The 19,064-nt window shown below is 33.8% G+C and overlaps 1 protein-coding gene across 17 annotated transcripts in view; it reads left to right on the plus strand.

The window, feature by feature from the left end:
- Nucleotides 1-19,064, plus strand: part of LOC107220185 (glucose transporter type 1) — a 74,608-nt gene that overhangs the window by 32,335 nt on the left and 23,209 nt on the right. For 13 of the 17 annotated variants that reach the window (XM_046745871.1, XM_046745870.1, XM_046745869.1 and 10 more), the window contains 6 exons: nt 2,999-3,201; nt 10,118-10,592; nt 16,131-16,323; nt 17,215-17,325; nt 18,121-18,216; nt 18,610-18,770. In XM_046745871.1, coding sequence (XP_046601827.1) covers nt 10,126-10,592; nt 16,131-16,323; nt 17,215-17,325; nt 18,121-18,216; nt 18,610-18,770 — 1,028 coding nt within the window. In that variant the 5' untranslated portion in view covers nt 2,999-3,201; nt 10,118-10,125. Of the gene's footprint in view, nt 1-2,998; nt 3,202-10,117; nt 10,593-14,530; nt 14,821-16,130; nt 16,324-17,214; nt 17,326-18,120; nt 18,217-18,609; nt 18,771-19,064 lie in introns of those variants that run through there. The other 4 variants (XM_046745880.1, XM_015658662.2, XM_046745881.1 and 1 more) reach the window with 4 other exon arrangements.

Below are 19,064 nucleotides of genomic sequence, written 5' to 3' on the forward strand. Positions count from 1 at the left end.
AGATATATTATGTTCGTTTAATCTGTGACTCGCAAATAAAGCTGATTATGTATAAATCTCTCTAATATTGCAGCGAGTTCCAATTCGGTTACTCGTCAATTAATTATTACTCTAAATAAAGAGCCTGACGACTGAAACGTGTTAGTAATATCATGATGATGATGATAATGCATCAACTCTACTGTTATCTTTCGAATTGTAAAATTTCAGTGGAACACAGTAACGATATTTGGATCATATCTAAAGTGTGAAAATATGTTTGCGTATTTTACCGTGAGGAAAAATAATATCGAGTATTTACGTTTGGTGTCATGATGAACAAACCGTTCGAAGAAAGAAAACTTATATTTTCGCACAAACGACGCAACGCTTTAAAATCAACACAATGTTTTTTCTTTTTATCGAGCGTTTAGTCTTGAACAAGGGAAACAGGCTCGTTGTAAAGATAATAAATAAATTATTTATAATCGAGTATTATTGTTTTAATACTCTATAATGTTATAGGTGTAATAATAAAATATTATTGGTGCAGCGTTGTCGAATAGTAATTTTTATTTTTAAAGTGAAATTTTCCTAATTTTAAATAATTTTTCATTTTCACGAAGCTTGACAAGGTCTCAATTACGGCTCATAATATTTATGTATATCCATTGCCAAGAGCGCAGACGCATTATTTATCGCTTGCAGATAGTGTAATCAGAGCATGCCTAACGGAAGTTCAAGTATCGTGAATGGTTTGTCTGTGTAATTTATTGTCTGACAGCCACAACTGGACAGAAATAAAATTAATCGACAACAGACATAATCGAAAGCGGTATAAAATCATTTTATTAGATTATTTCCGATCATTGACTTGATAAATACAATTTTTCAGGTAAATTTTTTTCGATGATTCTCTAATAAACTTGTAAAAGAAATTGCGTGCGTATTATATAACATATATATAATACGGTACATCGATTTGTTTTCAAAATAAATTCTTCGCCATTTTCCCCTAGCGAATCCACTGAGAAAAATTTCATTTGTTACAGTAACTAGAAAAATTCAGTAAAACAGGTATCGTTGAAAAACTGTTTGAATATTGTTGGAATTACGGAAAACGAGGAACGCGTAACCATTTTGCGCTATTGTCGATTCTTTTTTGGTAATCGCAACGCAAAATCAGTTTCTTCGGTTTACTCTACTTTTTTAGTTAAATAAGGCTTTAACTTTAATTTATTCCTGCACAAGCATTAAATTTTCGCAACATTTGCAAGAAAATATAGCAACAGCGATCGTAATGAGAAAGAATATTAACGGATACTAGACTTTCCGGTAACAGCTAGAAAACTAATTTTCATTTTCTACCTAGAACTATATTTTTCGATTGTGGTAAAAACTGAAAATATTTAAGGACTGAGCGGTGAACGGAACTAAAAATTCCTCTGAGCATGGTGGAGAAAAGAAAAAAATAAATTACCGTCAAAAATGCAAGAATAGCATTTTCGATACCAAACGAGTGGAAAATATTTGACATTTATTTTATTGGATTATGAACAAAGAAACAATAATAACAGTAATGATAATAACGATAACGGAGTGAGATGAGAAAATTGCCGAGCAATAACGGATAAAAAATAACGATATTGTCGTTTTTGAAAAAAAAAAAAAAAAAAAGAAAACTGACGGAATAGAAATAAAACGGAGTGCACAACGCGTGCTTCGAGCTTCGCGTAATCGATAAATTACATCAACGCACGTGATGAGCATGCTTGTGACTTAAGTGCCGAACGGAGTGATAAGATCGATAATCTATATCAATTATTATTGAAAGGTAGATGGTCAATCGTACATAATTACCGCCAATTACCTTCTAAGTTATGACAAATTGCGTGCCTTACGTTACGATTTGCCGCATTTTTTCCGTCTCATGATTGTGCTGATAATTTTATAAGAGAAATATCGTTGTAATTGTGAAGTAATAACATTCTCGTACTCTAGTGGCTCTGACTAATCAGTGCTCTACATGGTTTCTGTATGGTCAACGTGATATGTGAGACAAAATTTTCTGAAAGTTCCACGTTTTTACAGGAAATTTATAAATGTTATCACGTGTATTTGATACATAATTCCAATTTCATGGACCGTTGAACAGTTATTACAGTTTCGGTTACTTCAGAATTTCCTTTTTCAGAATTGTCTGCGTTCAAAAGAAATTATCATCATTTATTACATGAATTGTAATTAGTCAAATAAAAATGACAATCATTAATATAACGAAGAACGTGTGCAATTTGTGATTAGGGTTGGATAAAATGAAGGTAATATTCATATTTTTTGATCGGAAAAACATGACATGAAAATTATGTTGTATTTTGTGATTTTCGAATGAATTGAAATATAAATTGTATTTATATTCTCTCATCGGAAAGAAATAATAAAGAAATTACGTTTCTTGATTAATATCCAAGTTCTTAGTTTAATATAGCGATCGATGTATTGAAAAAAAAAATCTTAATGGATCGGATAAAATTATTGATTACATTTTAAACACGTAGTTGAACTGATAAAATATATCAATTACTTGAACTAATTGTAACCCAACCGAAATCGATTAGGTACCTATTACAGATTTCATTCAACCCTAATTACAAAATAAAATTGTAATTAGCATTCTAATTTGTTAATCTCATCATAAAACACAAACGTGATTTGTTTCATCGTAACTGCAAAATGAAAATACAATTTGCAATATATGTAAAAAAAAAAAAAAGCAAATCCAAAAAAAAAAAAAACTAGACCAACAAACTGCTTTTAAACATATATTTTTTTTACTTTGGAATTATTCAAAGTTTCATAAGCGTTGAACGAAGGGTTAAAAAATATCTAGACTGGTTTAAAAAAAAATAAAAAAAAAATAAAACAGATTTCTCGATTCAGCCGAAAGTCTCCCTGAGAATTTCAAGTTTATCCATGTAAGATAGAAAACCTTTTAACCCTTTTTTTTCGTGCTTTACAGCGATGATAACTGCGGGCAGTCTCAACTAAAACAGTGTGAACCTGGGAACGCGTTACCTGATTCTCTCTTCTCTCTCTCTCGACGTTTCAACTCGGGCTTTTCTCCTCGGCCTGGGTCAGAAAATAAGCCCTTGCCACCGCAGGACACGAAACTCAACGGGCTAATAACCATCGTTGAGCACGATGGCTTTGCCCAGACTTCAGGTGAGCGATAAGACGATTCTTGCGTATGAAAATCATAGAAGTTTTAATTAGGATGCATCAGGCTTTCGATATATTGCAGAAATACTGAAACATACAAAGCGATAGTTGGGATGCAAAATAATTTTACATGCACGCAAAGCAGAGAAATCAAAAACAGTTATATCTATTTCTTGTTTTTTTTCTTTTTTCAATTAAAAAAAAAAAATTAAAGCAAATACAGCAGATCGAAAATTGCAAGAATATACGACGTCACTCGTGTTTTGGAATGATCTGTAATACAAAAATGTAACATAAAATCATTGAAATTCAACCCCGATTTCAACATCCGCAATTTCATTTATTGACAAATAAAAATAAAATAGGATTTGGTAGTTTTGTGGTTTTTTGGCTGTAAACATGCATAAGAATTTGGTCTTGTTTCGTTACTTATGTAAAGAATCAATTGAAACTGAAGTTCACTGGGTTGAATTTTTATAAAACAGTCTCCCTTCAGGGTGGAAGGAAATCGAAATTTGAACTGAATCGATATTTTTGATAATAAATTTGGAAATTTTAAATAATTGTTCCATTTTTTCAATACCTTCAATATCGGGTTAGTTAACCTATTTTTGTTGATCGGTACTCATTTCGTTTCTAAAAAAATTCTTTCTAATAATCGCGTACAATGAGTTTGGACAAGTTTTTTTTGTAATGAACTCAAATTCTTAGAGGATTCGTTTATACGGACAAAATGGTTAGCTGTCGATCATAATAATTGGTCAAACGATCCGCGTCTTTGGTACTAAACAAAAAAACCCATAAAGTAATCATTCTAAAATGATTTATATAATAACAGAATTTTGTTGTTAATTAGAATTTGTGGGTTTCGAATTTTTCATCTTACTTAAAAGCGACGCCATTTTCGTTAAATTCAGCTTCATTGATTTCACATCAAGTGTTAATTATTTATAAACACATTTTACAAAAAAAATGTCCCAACGTCGGATGAGAAAATCAGAGAGATAAAACGGTAATATTTTTTAAACGTACGTTTCTGAGAATAATTTTTTTTACCAGCGTTGAAATTTTCTTTTACCAATTTATTATTCTCGCTGTTGCAACAATTTGTTGTTCAGAGATTACACCTGATGCATCCTTGACGCTGTTTTATGCCGCTTTAATCGTTAGCCGCAATTTTTACACCTCGTGCAAAAAGCACGCACCGTTTGTGTAATACAATAATCGATATTAATTAATATACGCGTTGACACCTCGTTTCGCGATTTAACAGAGTATGTATAATATATTATATGCTTTGAATGGTACGTTGTTTATGCATTTCGCTGGCTACTAGTTACGATATAGCTGTTTAATATGCTTCCGTAAGTTTTTATTATGTATTGGTGTAAATCAATATAATGTTGCTAATTCTAATGCTGATTTATACGTTTATTGAACACGAAGAGAAAATTCCAATCCTCTTATCGTGCCTGACTGCGCTATTATTATTTTATATAATACCATCGCATTATTTTCTTTCTTTTTTTTTTTTATAAAATTTGACGCCAAATTTATCATTCGCATTATTTTAGTCAAACTTAAGTATCATTGTTATTTTTATCGCATCAACTTTCGAAAAATTGACCTCATCTTACATCCATGTCTCAAAATTCAGCTAGTTATACATGTGCAGAAGAACGATTCGTTCAATTTACCAAGTACATAATTTTGTCGATAAGATAATTATCCATCTACCTCAAGTGTTTGTTCGTATTACAAAAAAAAAAAAAAAAAAGCATTGATTATCGAAGTGATTAGTGTTTCTTGTTTCTTATAACTGTATTAGTTGCCCAAATAAACATCGTTCTTGTGTACACGGAAACGAGAAACTAGGATTTTAGCAGACGCGGAATTTCGCCACGCGATAATTTTTTATCTCGACTTGTATACGCAATCAAATTAAGATAATAATAACGAAATTCACGATGAATAGTGCATTTTTACCAGACGTCGGTTTCGGCATTATGTAAAAAATTCTTTACGATGTGCTAATCGTCGCGAATCCAACGACTCTAGAGATAATCATCATCCGGATGATTAGTTGCACGATTATTGTCGGCGATGTTATCATCGCACTTGCGCTCCGAATGCAAGCTCAGACGGAATGTCAGACCATTTTCTTTTTTTCCACACATCTGATATTGCGAAATTAGTAACAGTCTCAAGTGCCTGCACTCACAAATCGACACATTGCCATCAAAATGTACTTCAAGTGTGATATTAATCAGAGTAATTATGTAATAATTAGTCGCGCAAAGTTGTTGCACAATATTTCGATAACCCAGTTTAATGCTTATTCTAAAAAATTTTTGACGGTTGGATTGAACTTTTTATTCCTAACTTCGTTTTCGAGATATTATAGAAACATATTTACAATTTTTTGATCGTGATTTTATGCATAACACTCGGCCACCAAATATTTTACAGATAGATATATACATTCGTTCACTCGAACGCGAGGAGGCATTCACTCGTGAAATCTGGTGTACAGTTATCCAGAAATCTTGTGAAATCTCTTGAAATTTGTTGAAATCTTTTGAAATCACTTGACCTCCTTTGAAATCCATTGAAATCATCTGCAATCTCTTGAAATCGTTTGAAATTCGTTGAAATCTTTTGAAATCTTCGAAAAATTTTTAAATCTTCAGACATTTCTTGAAATCTTTTGAAATTTACTGAAATCATCTGACATCTCTTGAAATCTTTTGAATTCATTTGAAATCGTTGCAATTCTGTGAAATGTTTTGAAATCTTTCAAAATTTATTGAAATCCTTCGAAATTCCTCGAAATCTATTGAAATTCACTGAAATCATCTGACATCTCTTGAAATCTTTTGAAATCCTTTGAAAACGATGAAATCTCGTGAAATCTTTTGAAATTCGTTGAAATCTTTGAAAACTTAAAAATCCTTTTGAAATCCTCCGAAATCTTTGTAATCTTGAAATCATGTGTACATCAAATCGATGAGTAATTGGACCCCTCGTTCAAGCGTGTCGAAATTTGAATGTCACGTTTAGTGCAACTCACATTTCAATTGGCTTGATTTGATCTCAGAGTTTTTTTTTCTGTCAGTTAGCTGCATGTTGTTTGTGTAACGCTCAATATATTTTATACTCGATAGCATTTGTACTATCCGCTTGTACGTTTGTAATATTGTAGATTGTAGAGGGTGGATCGATCCATTCGAGTGCTTAAAACAACTACATCACACATCGTCCCCGAAGGTTCGTGTATATTTTGTTGGGAAAACGCGTTTGCCAAATTGTCCACGGTTTACATATCGGGCAATTATTGTTAATGGATTAACGCAGTTGGACGATTTTCGAGCAAAACGCCAGGCATCAGAATTAAAATCCAAAATTAACCAACAATATGGCGGCTAATAAAACTGTAGAATTGAAATTATTGACGATTTTTATTTACTTCTGCAAATTGTTTTCATGAACTGTCGAGGACTTGTATTTGCAACATTTTTCTTAGCGTAGAAATATCTCCACGATTCTGTAAAATTTTATAAAATTTTGTACACTCGTTATTTATATTTTTTATTCGCAAAATTTGCCTCTCATTTTGATAAAAAGCTACGAATGAGAGAAAACTTTTCATTCAAAATTTTCCGCTAATTTACTATCAACTGTTACTGTTTAATTTGAAAATTTATAATCTCTGGAGAAAAGCATGAGTTTAGGTATCAAAGGATTAGAATATACAAATATTGGAAAATAATCTCTCAATTTTCTGAATGATGTCTAATGCTTGATTGTAATAGAATTTTTACATATGCCAGTTTCCATAGAAATTCGTATGTGGTACAAGCATTTTTTATAAAAAAAACTCATTACCTACGAAAATTTACAGATGTTTTCAAGCAAATCCGGAATTTATAGAAAATCTTGACGGAGCGATAATATGCTTGCATATAAATAACGAACAGCATGCGATTAGATAAATCAAAACCTTGACAATTACGGTAATAGTTACGAAATTAGTTGAAAAAATTTTATCCTCAATATTTTAATATTCTCAAAGACATTCACAGTCATAGAATTCTACTTGAATTTTCGTCTCTTGATTGGATCTTTCTTCGTCGTAAGATGAAATTGATTTCATAATAAATATCGACTTTAGTTCAACTTTGTCAACCTACATGATTTTACCACTTTTTAGTTTAAATAGGTTATTTTACTAGACTGCCGTCCGATAGATGCTTGTATTTATCTCGCAGTAGGTTTGCAAGTTTTTCATCAAGGCGCGAATAACAGCACTTCAGACGTGTTAACGCCTTATCGTGATAATATTATCAGGAACAATATTAAAAAATTGATACATCGATATTTACAACTTGTAAGAAGGACTTACTTTGTACTTCTCTCAATATTTGCTTGTTGAATCGGCTCGTCAATATTTAAAAAAATTTGTTATCGTTGCGACGCGTAATTTAACGTGAGTTTGTTTGAAATCGAGCTGAACATGTACCACATTATGCTACTTATTAAAAACAGACCAGCTTTCAATTATAATCGCTTGAAGTTCCTGCGGTTTATTTTTTATCTGTAATGACTTGCTAGTATGTGTTATATTTGATTAATATACTGTCGCTACGATAAATTATACGAAAACAATTTCAACACTAGCACAATAAATTATGTGAAGTGTGCACACGGCATATAATACAAAGTTCGATGAATTATACTGTAAGGTATAAATTTCGATTAAAATACAAAATAAAAAAATATATCGTGCGATCGAAATTTAAATATCTGTTAACAAAACATGTAACATTTATTGATGAAATAAAGTAGCAATCGTATTTGAAGACCGAAAATCGTTGATAGATAAAATACACGGTTTATTCCAAAAATGTGTTCTGCGAAGTAATCGCAGTAATCGAAGTAATCAACGCGTATGATTGACAGGTATTCGGAATATTCTACGGAATAGACGTTGAAAAACATAGAGAAAGGCTGACATAATGATTCTCGGATCTGAATCGCTGGTTTTAAACGTTTAGGTAACATTACTACAGAACAGTTCGGAAACCCGAACGTAAAATGCTGAAAAATTCCAAAATGAGCCAGGATTTCACCTTCCCGAGTTGTGATTTATTTAACCATAAATACCATATAAACGAAGTAAAGTCTTTCGTTTCATTTATGCAGTGGCGTTAATTCAATGCGACTTTTGTCATTAATTTATGCCAATTTTCGCAATGGTCAATCCCTTGGTTAGTAATGAATAGAGTATATTGTAGCTTTGCACAGAAATGTTATCACGTGACCTTAGTTAGAATGGGTAAAAAAAAAAAAAAATAGAATTTCGAATAAGCCGAGAATCCAATTCACAGGACCTGAAAATACAGGAAGGTATATTAATTTACAGAAAGTCAAAATTGTAGACTCGTCAGAGTTGTGATCTATATTCTGACTTTTTATACGTCACCTCATTTTACATTTTAACTTTTTTGCATTTTGCAATACTATGTAATAGATTTTTGCATCTTTGTGAATTCGATTGTTGCGACTCTTTGCTTGTTGATAAAATTTTGTAAAAATGTCGAACGATTAGAAAGTAAAAGGGTCCTAATACTGAATATTCGAAAGTGCAAAATCGATTTTACATAATTTTTAAATGTAGAAAGCTGAAATATAGGAACGATAAAATGTATAACGGTAAAGTATAGAAAGCCGAAATGCAGAATTGTCAGAATAAATAACAACACCAACAGCAAACCAAAACTGAATCGTTCGAATTCGGCCTTTTAGGACTTTTCTGGATTTCTTTCTTTCAGATTTTCACGTCTTTACAAATTCCATATATTTCTCGATCCATCTACATTTTTTTACCCTTACCCGAAAATTTGTCAATCCATAGATGTAGCTATGAATGACTGCATCCTTTCGCATTTATTCAGACGTCTCACACCTTTGTAATTTGAATATATCTCTGCTTTTGAAACACACTTTACGATCGTATTTTACAACTATTATGTGGCATGAATATTGCGTGTGGAATTTAAGGTCATCTAACAGTCCTACCTTTACCGACCGAGCAAACTCACCCATTTTTTTCTGTATTGAATAAAAAAATTAACGGAAAGGGCTTAAATTTCGACGGTGCATCGCTCGTTCGTAACGGAATTCAGGAAACTTACTCATATCCTGAAAATCTTCGAACAAAATGTGTGGTTTTTTGATACCTGTTACTATTTCCACATTTCTGACATTTCAGGGGCCAAAAAGTGCACAGTTGAGATACTTTCTGCAATTCTAGAAAGAATGAGAAGTTAAGTGAGTCATCGTGAGACTGTTTTCGTGCAATATTAAGGTCGTCAAACGAAAACTAGGAATTATTATAATCTCATCTTTGCGCATCTTTTATTTACGAAATTATTGTAATTCCTGGTTTTCGTTTAGCCATTTCAATATTGCATGAAAACAGTCTCACTATGGCTCATTCTTTTCGCAATTACCAAAAGTTTCTTAACTACCCATCTTTTGGCCCTTGAAATGCGAAAAATGTGGAAATAATAACACGTGTGAAAAAATCACCATTTTTTAAAAATCCTGTCAGGATATGAATAACTTTCCTGAATTCTGCTACGAAAGAGCGATGCGCCGTCGAAATTGGAGCCCTTTCCGTTAACTCGTTTATTCAATACATGTAGGAAGAAAAAAAAAGGTGAATTTGCTCGGTCGGTAAAGGTAGGACTGTTACGTGACCTGTCGAGTAGTTTGAACTTGCATGCTTGTTAATAGAACGTATGCGTTGAAAATCCTTATACATATATAAAATAGAGATGAAAAATCGGCCGTTACGGAGTATGAAAAAAAAAAATCCGGGGTCTGAGTATTTCTGTTATTGCATATTGTTGACTAGCATAAACGATGGCCGATTCACGCGGCCCCAACCCAATAAGTCAGTTGTGGACCGCGACAGTGTCTCCCGAACCGGACTCGGAGTGTCTGTACGAGGAGATATCAGGCCTCTCCGTGGGTCATGAATTAGAAAGATCGGAGGAAGGGAGCGAGGGTGGTCATAGGAGGAACGGCGCGGGAGGGGATAGGGGAGTCCTCGATTATACGTCCAGGGTGGAGAAGCAATATGCGGTGCGAGGGTGTTACGGGGAGTCTGGACCAGGCGCCGCACTCGACGCGGCTGCCACCCTCAAGCTGACGAGGGGTCGAACTGCTCGCTACGTCTCGCCCCATTACCAATACGGTGCAGGTCAGATCGCAGAGCGCCCTAGCGGCAGGTCACCACGCGACCGTTTCAACCGCGGCTCCTTCAGTAATGAGACGCAGGAAGAAATACAAGAGGACGATGAAGCCACTCTTAGGGAGTTGCTTGTAAGGTACGTCACGCGTACCGCGAACGAATCATCTTGCTGAACAAGTTTACGCCACTGCACCGTCTCATCCACCTGTGTCCACCCGTATAACCTATACCTCTACCCGTTACCGACAGAGACTTGGTCCTTGTTTTGGAATTTTTCGAAATTTGTATGAAACGTCCCAAAAATTTATTCGAAACAGACGGATAGAGAAGTCTCTTCGATACGGGGTGGCCACGAGCCTGGAAAACTTGGAAATATCAGGGCATTTGAAAGAGGATTTTTAATTTGGTCATGGAAAAAACTGAAAATATCAGTCTTCTATCGTGGGAATTAGAAATTATTTTTTAAGGTAACAAGTTTACTTCTTTTTGTCGAGAAAACAAATTGGTTTAAACTCAATTTTTTGTGCATTATATTTTTCATTATTTGAATTGAATTCGAACCGAATATAGAGTTAATATGCTGAACGATTTGGGTTTTAGTAACTTACTAGAACTGGGGAAATGTTGGGGAAAATTAGGGTTCAGGTAATGGAAAACCTGGAAATGTCATGGAATTTTATTCTCAAAAATTTGTGGCCACCCTGTGACGAAAGCACAGGTCTTTATCAATTTGCATTTAAAATATACACATTATTACACAATTTTCAAATTACAGATATTTGATCGTGGGACTGTTTGCAAAAAATCTATAAGGGTGAGAAATCGATCAGCATTGATGCTATCGTTTTATAAAAATAACAGCAGCGTCAGTGCAGAATTTTACGTCAATTGTCCACTGATATCAAACACACAAAAAAGTTAAATTCTATTTGGATATCAGATGACATTGAATGCTCTGTTTAAACGATGCTGACATTTTTATTGAATATTAGAATCAATGTTCACTGATTTCTCACAGATTTTTTTGCAAACCATTGATCCTGCGTCGAAATATACTAGACTGAAAGTGTAATAAAAACGTGCGTATTTTAAAATGAGACCTGTACTTTAGATGATATTTTTATTTATTTATGTTGAACGAATCTGGGCGGCAGCCTAGTTCAAATTCAAAAAAGTCCAAAATGAAAACAACCCTAATACTTATACCTTCCTATCCACTACTTCAATGTAAACTGTCATCGCGGAAAGGTTTGCGTGAGCTGAATTGTAATCAGTTGAATTACAAATTACAAACCAACCGCAAAATACAATTTGTAATTGAGACGGCAGTTCAATACAAATTACATTTGTGAATTGTAATCGAGGGTATGCGTAAAATACAAAATACATTTGTAATTTGTGTAATCCAGGTTATACATAACATGCAAATTGTTTCTGCGATATTTTGTAATTATGGAAAAAACAATTTTTTTTTATCGCAAATTACGTTTATACTTTTTTTGTTGAAAGAGAAAAGATCCTTTCAAATCAATTTTGTATATTATGATTGGAACGAAACGGAATACAACATACATGTTGAATTTTTATTTTGTAATTGAATAAAAATTATAAAGATACAGTAATTTCATTTGTGAAAATACGAAAAATCGGTCAAATTTTAGATTGAATGCAGCGATTGTGTTGTGATTATATTAATTATAATTGTTATTGGATCGATTAAATATGTTAATTACGTTTAAAAATTGTAATTGTGATCCAGATAAAGGAAACAATTACTTGTAAGAATCGTAATTCAACGAAAATGAACTTAAGAATTAAATGCAATCTGCATATTATTTTTTCTAATTACTAAATACCATAATTACAAAATATCTGTACTTCGTTCTTGCCCTGAATACGATGTACAAATGTAATTTGTATTCTACGTCACGCTAATTACAACATGCAAACGTAATTTGTAATTTATTTTGACATAATTATAAATTGCAATTCACGCGCGTTGTTTGTGATTGAAATCTAATTGTTTACAAATTGTAATTGAACGATGCCCAATACTGTCACAAATACCGCTGATCCTAAATAAATTGGACGTTCTGTGCAGTTTGATTAGAATCGGATATTATTATTCGTACGAATAAAACCTATGTGTGATTGAGATGATTTATGCGGCTCGAACGATGTCTCAATATCTGTAAGGTAGCAGTGCCTGTATCATACTGTAATACTGTATACATATATACATTTCGGTAATTACATATTGTAACTTTTAATTTGGGTACATGTTAACTTTGATTTACGTAGTAAGGTGCGTATTAAATAATGGCGTAATCATTGTTTAAAAAAAAAACTGAGGTTTTTTTAAACTCATGCTAGTTCTTCAAAAATCCGTAATTTGTGATGATACACAAAAATTATAAAAGGCTCAAAACTTCATTCGGTTAATTTTTCTTCAAGTAGTAAAAAAATTACACCTTTCAGAAAAGAGTTGTTCTTTTGCAGCTATAGAATACTTCTGTCTGAAATTAGTTGTTTGACGGATGAAAAATATAACTCGTCAAACTACATATGACAGTCCGAAAATGGATATAGGTGTGATTTATGAGGTAGTACGATACGGGCACTTCTGTCTTAAAAGAAATTGTTTCTACGTTACTTTACGGTGGTGATTCGGTAGTTCGTTACCTACTAGACCGACGATCCAGAGGATTTTGTCCTTCTTTAATCCTTTACTCCAATTAATGATAAACGAACATATCCTGCAATTCTCATAGTTTTATCCAGATTTAAAATCTACCGCAACAACTATAGTTTTATTTATTTATCATTAGATTATTGACAGACTGTTATATCGTCTTTGGTGTTTCTTTTTTGTTTTCTTATCGATAACAGTGAAAATTATTTTTCGATGAAAGAGTATATATTTAATAATTATCAAACTGCTTGAATAATATATCTATATAGTAGTTAGAATCTGTATGACGGAGAAAGAGAGAAAAAAAAAATTCTTGGTGCTTACCAAAATGCATAGAAGTTAGATACTAAACATATATACATACATACATATTACTATATATGAAATCAATATACTATATACGTACACGCATACATGTATACATGTATGTATATATAATGAATTATGCATCCCGTTAAATCAGTTTTCTAGATCACTGACTTCTTAAAGCGATTATTTTCAATACGAGAAAAAAAAAACAAACAAACAAACGCTCCCTCGCTTATCATTTAGGCTCTATATATCCAAGAATGCAATGCAAGGCTTAATGCCTGTCTGTCATGTATACATAAACCTACGATTCCACACGCTCTTGCCCTATTCTTGTACATACTAAACACCTTTGGTCACGGAAAATTATTACAAACATTATTTTACTACCACGTTGTAATGACAAATGTAATTATTTGGCTGCGGCGCTCGCAGGCTTACCACTGGTTGCTCCTTCATTTATGTAATTATATAACATTATATGTTATACGCTTAGAAGTTTTTCACACAAACAAGTATTCACCATCGTCTATAAATCTGTGCAATTGTCGTTAAATAAGTTTTTTTTTTTTTGCAAACTTTTGCCACAAGCATTAATTGCATTAGTACAAGTGTACCTATATCACAACTTTCAAAATGAATTCAGGTTCTTTTAACTCTTCGCATAGCGTGAGGAAAAAAAAAGTTAACATAACGCAATACTGAAAAAAATTCTTATTTGTGTGCAACTATGAGACATGAATAGTTTATCAGTTGTAGCGACGCAGATTGTTGTTGTTGTTGTTATCATTATTACTATTATTATTATCGTTATTATTATTTTTATAAATTGTTTTGCTGTCCGTTTATGTTATAATTCAGCATAAAGTGATGGAGTATTCAAATTGCAAGCTCGCTTATGGACGCGGGCGATCACTTATAGGCAAGGGTGAGTAAGCTGGCGGCGCGTCGCATGGCGGTTAATTGATTATAACAATGTGACGTGTGTTTAGAAATTGAAAGTCACGTTTCTAAAATGAGATTGAATAATCCATCTGACATATGACTGAACCAAGACTGTGTTTCCAAACTAGGTAAAAGTTTACAGAGTGAAAATAGAGAAGCAGGGCAGGTGTCGGCCCCACCCCACTGCGCCTACCTTCTACTTTGGTTGGACCACTTGACCACAAGCTGTGCATTCATTCAGAATCATTGATTGGATTTTGGTGGAATCCAACGTACAAACGTTTGAGACACAAACAAAGCAAAGTGAAAAATATTGAGAGAATCAGTGACGAAAAAGAGAAAAATCAAGAGGAGTTAGTGGGGAGGCATAAAGGCTACTGTAGTTTCGGAACACAGCCATGGTCTCCCTACCTCCCAGGTACATACCTACATCATCACTACATTAAACTGCTATCCTTTTCATTCACTCATCGTGCAGATTTTATTATCATTCGTTTATTATTCATAATTTATTCTTCATCGACAATTATATCACTTATCAAGTATAAACATAATACACGTTTTGCTGCTTCACCAACGCTCACTTTTCTCAAAATTCATTAATCGAGTATCACCATTTCATCGCTATGATAGTTGTATAATATGGAAGTTTCTGCGTACAGATCCCGATACCGACATTCTACCAAAATTTTATCCCATGATTACAATAACGATGGTAACGTAGAGCGCAATGCGGAAGATATTCTTCCGACGATCGATAAAGTCGATCAGATTGGGGACAACCGCCCACCGGAAAAAGGGTTTGTGTCTTAGCTGTGAAGCGGTTAAAACGTCGGTAAAATATCGGTAACGGGATCTGTATACAAAAACGACCATACTATACTACTAATGATACTGTGTGCATCGGTGAAAATACGTTGAAGACTGTATTCAGTTAAATACACGGGAAACGTTCCATCGCAACGGATCATTTTTTTTTTCACGTTTGTACGTGGATTACGATTCATTTCATATGTATAGTAAAATTTTCCGGGCTGTTCGATTAATGTTTGTATTATAAAATTCTTTTGAAGAGGAGAGGCGAGTAAAACTATTTGCGATAGAGGGAAAAATATTATCACCACCTGGCTTGTATAGCTGGTATAATAAAAGAATTGAGCGTCCATTATACTTGTCCCGTTAGTAAGCAGCAGAAGCCATTGTAAAGGAAACATAACTTCTGTGCATAAAGAATCTTTCAAGTATGTTCAACATATGATCATCCATAACTAGCCATACGTAATAGACTGCTCTACTTCACCTGTGCACAGTTGCAAACTATTTAGTAGCGTTCCGCCTCACACTCATACGGCACACATTTTGAGATGCTTTTTGTGCAATTTCTATTTCGTCTATTTTTATACCTATACATGTTATTTTCGATATTTAATTATACTGTCTGTTTGTATATATGCCTCTTATATATGGTCTTCCTTGTGTCGATTAGCGGCTTCCCCGCCATCTTCCTCCAACCCTACCTCGGTTTCCTCTTAGAGCCTGGGAATGTTTAAATAGAAAAGTTACCTGGAGCTTTGAAAAACGAAAGCTCGGTTATCTTGCATATGAATTATAAGGGTAGATAATCAGATACCGTATTAGCGGGCCGTAGATGGCAATGGTATAGCATCGATGTGAGCTACGATTATATTTATTCGGCACTAGTTGATACAAGGATATGTGTATGCACAGTCTGCAGAAGCAGGTCAGCGTGATGAGTATGAACTTGAGTGCCAAGCTGGATGAGCTGCAGCGGGGCGACCGCCAGCTAGAAACAACTGTTGCACTATGTGAAATTCGAACCCAACTGCAGGAGCTTACCAAGAGCGTAGAGTCTTGTCAGAGCGAAGTCAGTGAAGTAAAACGCGACATGGTGGCAATCAAGGTAAGTTCGTTATAAACTTTGTATAGATCAGTTTTCATCTTAATTAGGATGAATCTTTCAAGACCGTCTGTCAGTCGAATTGTAGAAAGAGGGTTAAAGGGCCTTTAAAACACTTCCAGCAATGTTATTGGCGGTAATCATCGTGAACACGAATTAAACAACATCTCTTCTGTGCCACAGAAATCAATCTGACCAAATTCGATTAACACCAGCCAAGATGTCAGTGACTTGAGAAGACGTTCACAATGATTACATTCTGGTGTTTTTGATCCGATTCTAATGTTTTTGGATTTATTTTGTTCAGTATAGAATTCTCGGGATGTCATCTGAATAATTTTTTGCAAATCATTATATGTCCAAAGTTACGGTACAACAGATATTTGTCAATAATTACATTTCCACGTTACGTCTGTACTAAAATACAAAATTTCTTAAATATTTTGCAGAAAAGTTATGGGGATATAGGTAGTGAGCAAATTGAACTCAAAACTTGAGAATCTGATCAAAGGCACCGGAGCTTAATCGTTTTAAATTATCCAATTATTAAGTCTTCTCTAAAAATATTGATATCTCAGCTTTTTTTATTCAAATTTGGCCAGATTCACTTTAATCGCATATTGGGGATAATGCAGATTCATTGTAGTGTTCACTATATAATTGGCGCAAATAACATTGCTGGAGGTTCTCTATACGGGATTTTTATTTGCCTTTTCTAACTCTTAATTCAGACTGATTCATTCTTACCAATGTCTTAAGATTCAAATTTGTAGTAAGCAAAAAGATTTATTTGCAAAGTTGTTTCCATGATAATTCAAAGTTAACTAACTCTATCGATAATCGAGCTCTTAAAAGATTACTAAATAACATTTTTACTTTGCATACTGACTTCAGCACGAGTTAGACACGGTTCAACAGGTGAAGGAAGAGATAGAAGAATTACGGGAGTATGTGGATCGTCTGGAAGAGCATTCCCATCGAAGAAAGCTTAGACTACTTGAACAGGTGACAAACACCTGTATGAGCACAAATTTGTTTCGTGTTTTTTTATTACTAAATATGATTTTCATTTTACAATTATCTGTTGCAATATGGTTATATCAATCAAGAATATCAAATAAACCATTATATTCAATTTATGTACTATAACACACATTTTGTATTATACCTATATGTTGCTGTTCAAATATGTTCGACAGTTTTATTTGTTCTCTTATTTTCCTTGATATCCTCATTTACCTAGTACCTAAACATTCAAGTGTATATTTTACGAGTTTTCATTATGCGTATCATTACTTTTGTCATTCTTTTTATTGCATTGTATACGAAAATTTCATTTGACGTCATACATTTGTAACCCTAGTAGCATTCTGAGTTTAGCCTTCCTACACGATGCAACTGCAGACACGATGTGTCTAATTTCACATTTGACTGCGGGTCTGACATCAGAATTTGCCTTATCCGAAAACTTGCATCAGTCTGTTGTCAGGTGGCAAAAAGTCACTGTCAAGGAAGATTGCGTATTGACTCTGTAGAAAAACTTCCCACAGAGTCTTCTGAAATTTTTGCAACTGAAGGCAATGCTACTAGGGAATAGCTACATATGCTTTTCCTTTTCAATAGTTTTATCCAGATTCAAAGTTCACCATTTTTATACTAAATGTTGGTAAAAATATATTCAACAAAATATGGAAGGTGAACTATCGACTTTATCTGAATGTACATACAACTTCCTCCTTCAAATGAAATTTTCAACTAAAACTGTACATCGTTCATCTCTAATGTTGTTTGTTTTTCTAGGGGTTGACATTATTCCTGTCGTATGCAATTCTGGCAGCAGTACTTGGCATGCTACAGTTTGGATACAACACTGGTGTTATCAATGCTCCCGAAGTGGTAAGTCCGAATTCAATCTTGATGATACACGAGTGCAGTTCATAATTACTACTTGTCCACGCTGAGTATGTTGGGTTGCCTACAGCTGAGACGCACCAATGCCGTTAAAACAGAACTGCCAATTTATCGTCAGATAGCACGCTTAATTCGTTGTTTACAACCTCTGTTAAAGCGTTCAGTAATCACGTTCGCACTCGTGTTAAAGTGATTGTAAGACTTAACAGGACTAAAGTGATAATGACTCGGTAGCCCTGTTTTACCGATTTTGTTGCTCTCAGTGGTAGGCAACCCAATATACTGTTGCGTGTACTCGGAAACACCCTGTATACCCAGTGATTTTTGATGTTATGCAAATCATTAGCCATTCATAGTATTTCTCCATTCTTTCGACAGAATATTGAGAACTTCATGAAGGATGTGTACAAAGATAGGTATGGGGAAGACATTAAAGAGAGCGCAGTTAAGAGGTTGTACTCAGTTGCGGTCAGTATATTCGCCATTGGCGGTATGCTTGGCGGTTTTAGTGGAGGGATGATTGCCAACAGATTTGGCAGGTAAGTTTCGCCACACATATTGCACAATGGCTCCTTTAATACCCGCCAGTTCTCTGACCTACATGGTTATTAATTTCTAACACACAAGCACATAAAAGTGTACACGTCATAATTATGTAAGATTTTAAAACGCGTTCGCCGCTTGTAGCGTTCTACAAATTTTTTAGAATCAAAGTATTTTTTTTTTTAATCAAGTAAAGTCATGAAAATGTTGAAGATACAGAATTTTTGTGTCAAAAAAAATCTCTCAACTTTCTCATTAAACAAAAAATGAAAAATTCGTCTTTAACTTGA

Source organism: Neodiprion lecontei, chromosome 7, assembly GCF_021901455.1.
Source record: "Neodiprion lecontei isolate iyNeoLeco1 chromosome 7, iyNeoLeco1.1, whole genome shotgun sequence".
Lineage (NCBI taxonomy): Eukaryota > Metazoa > Arthropoda > Insecta > Hymenoptera > Diprionidae > Neodiprion > Neodiprion lecontei.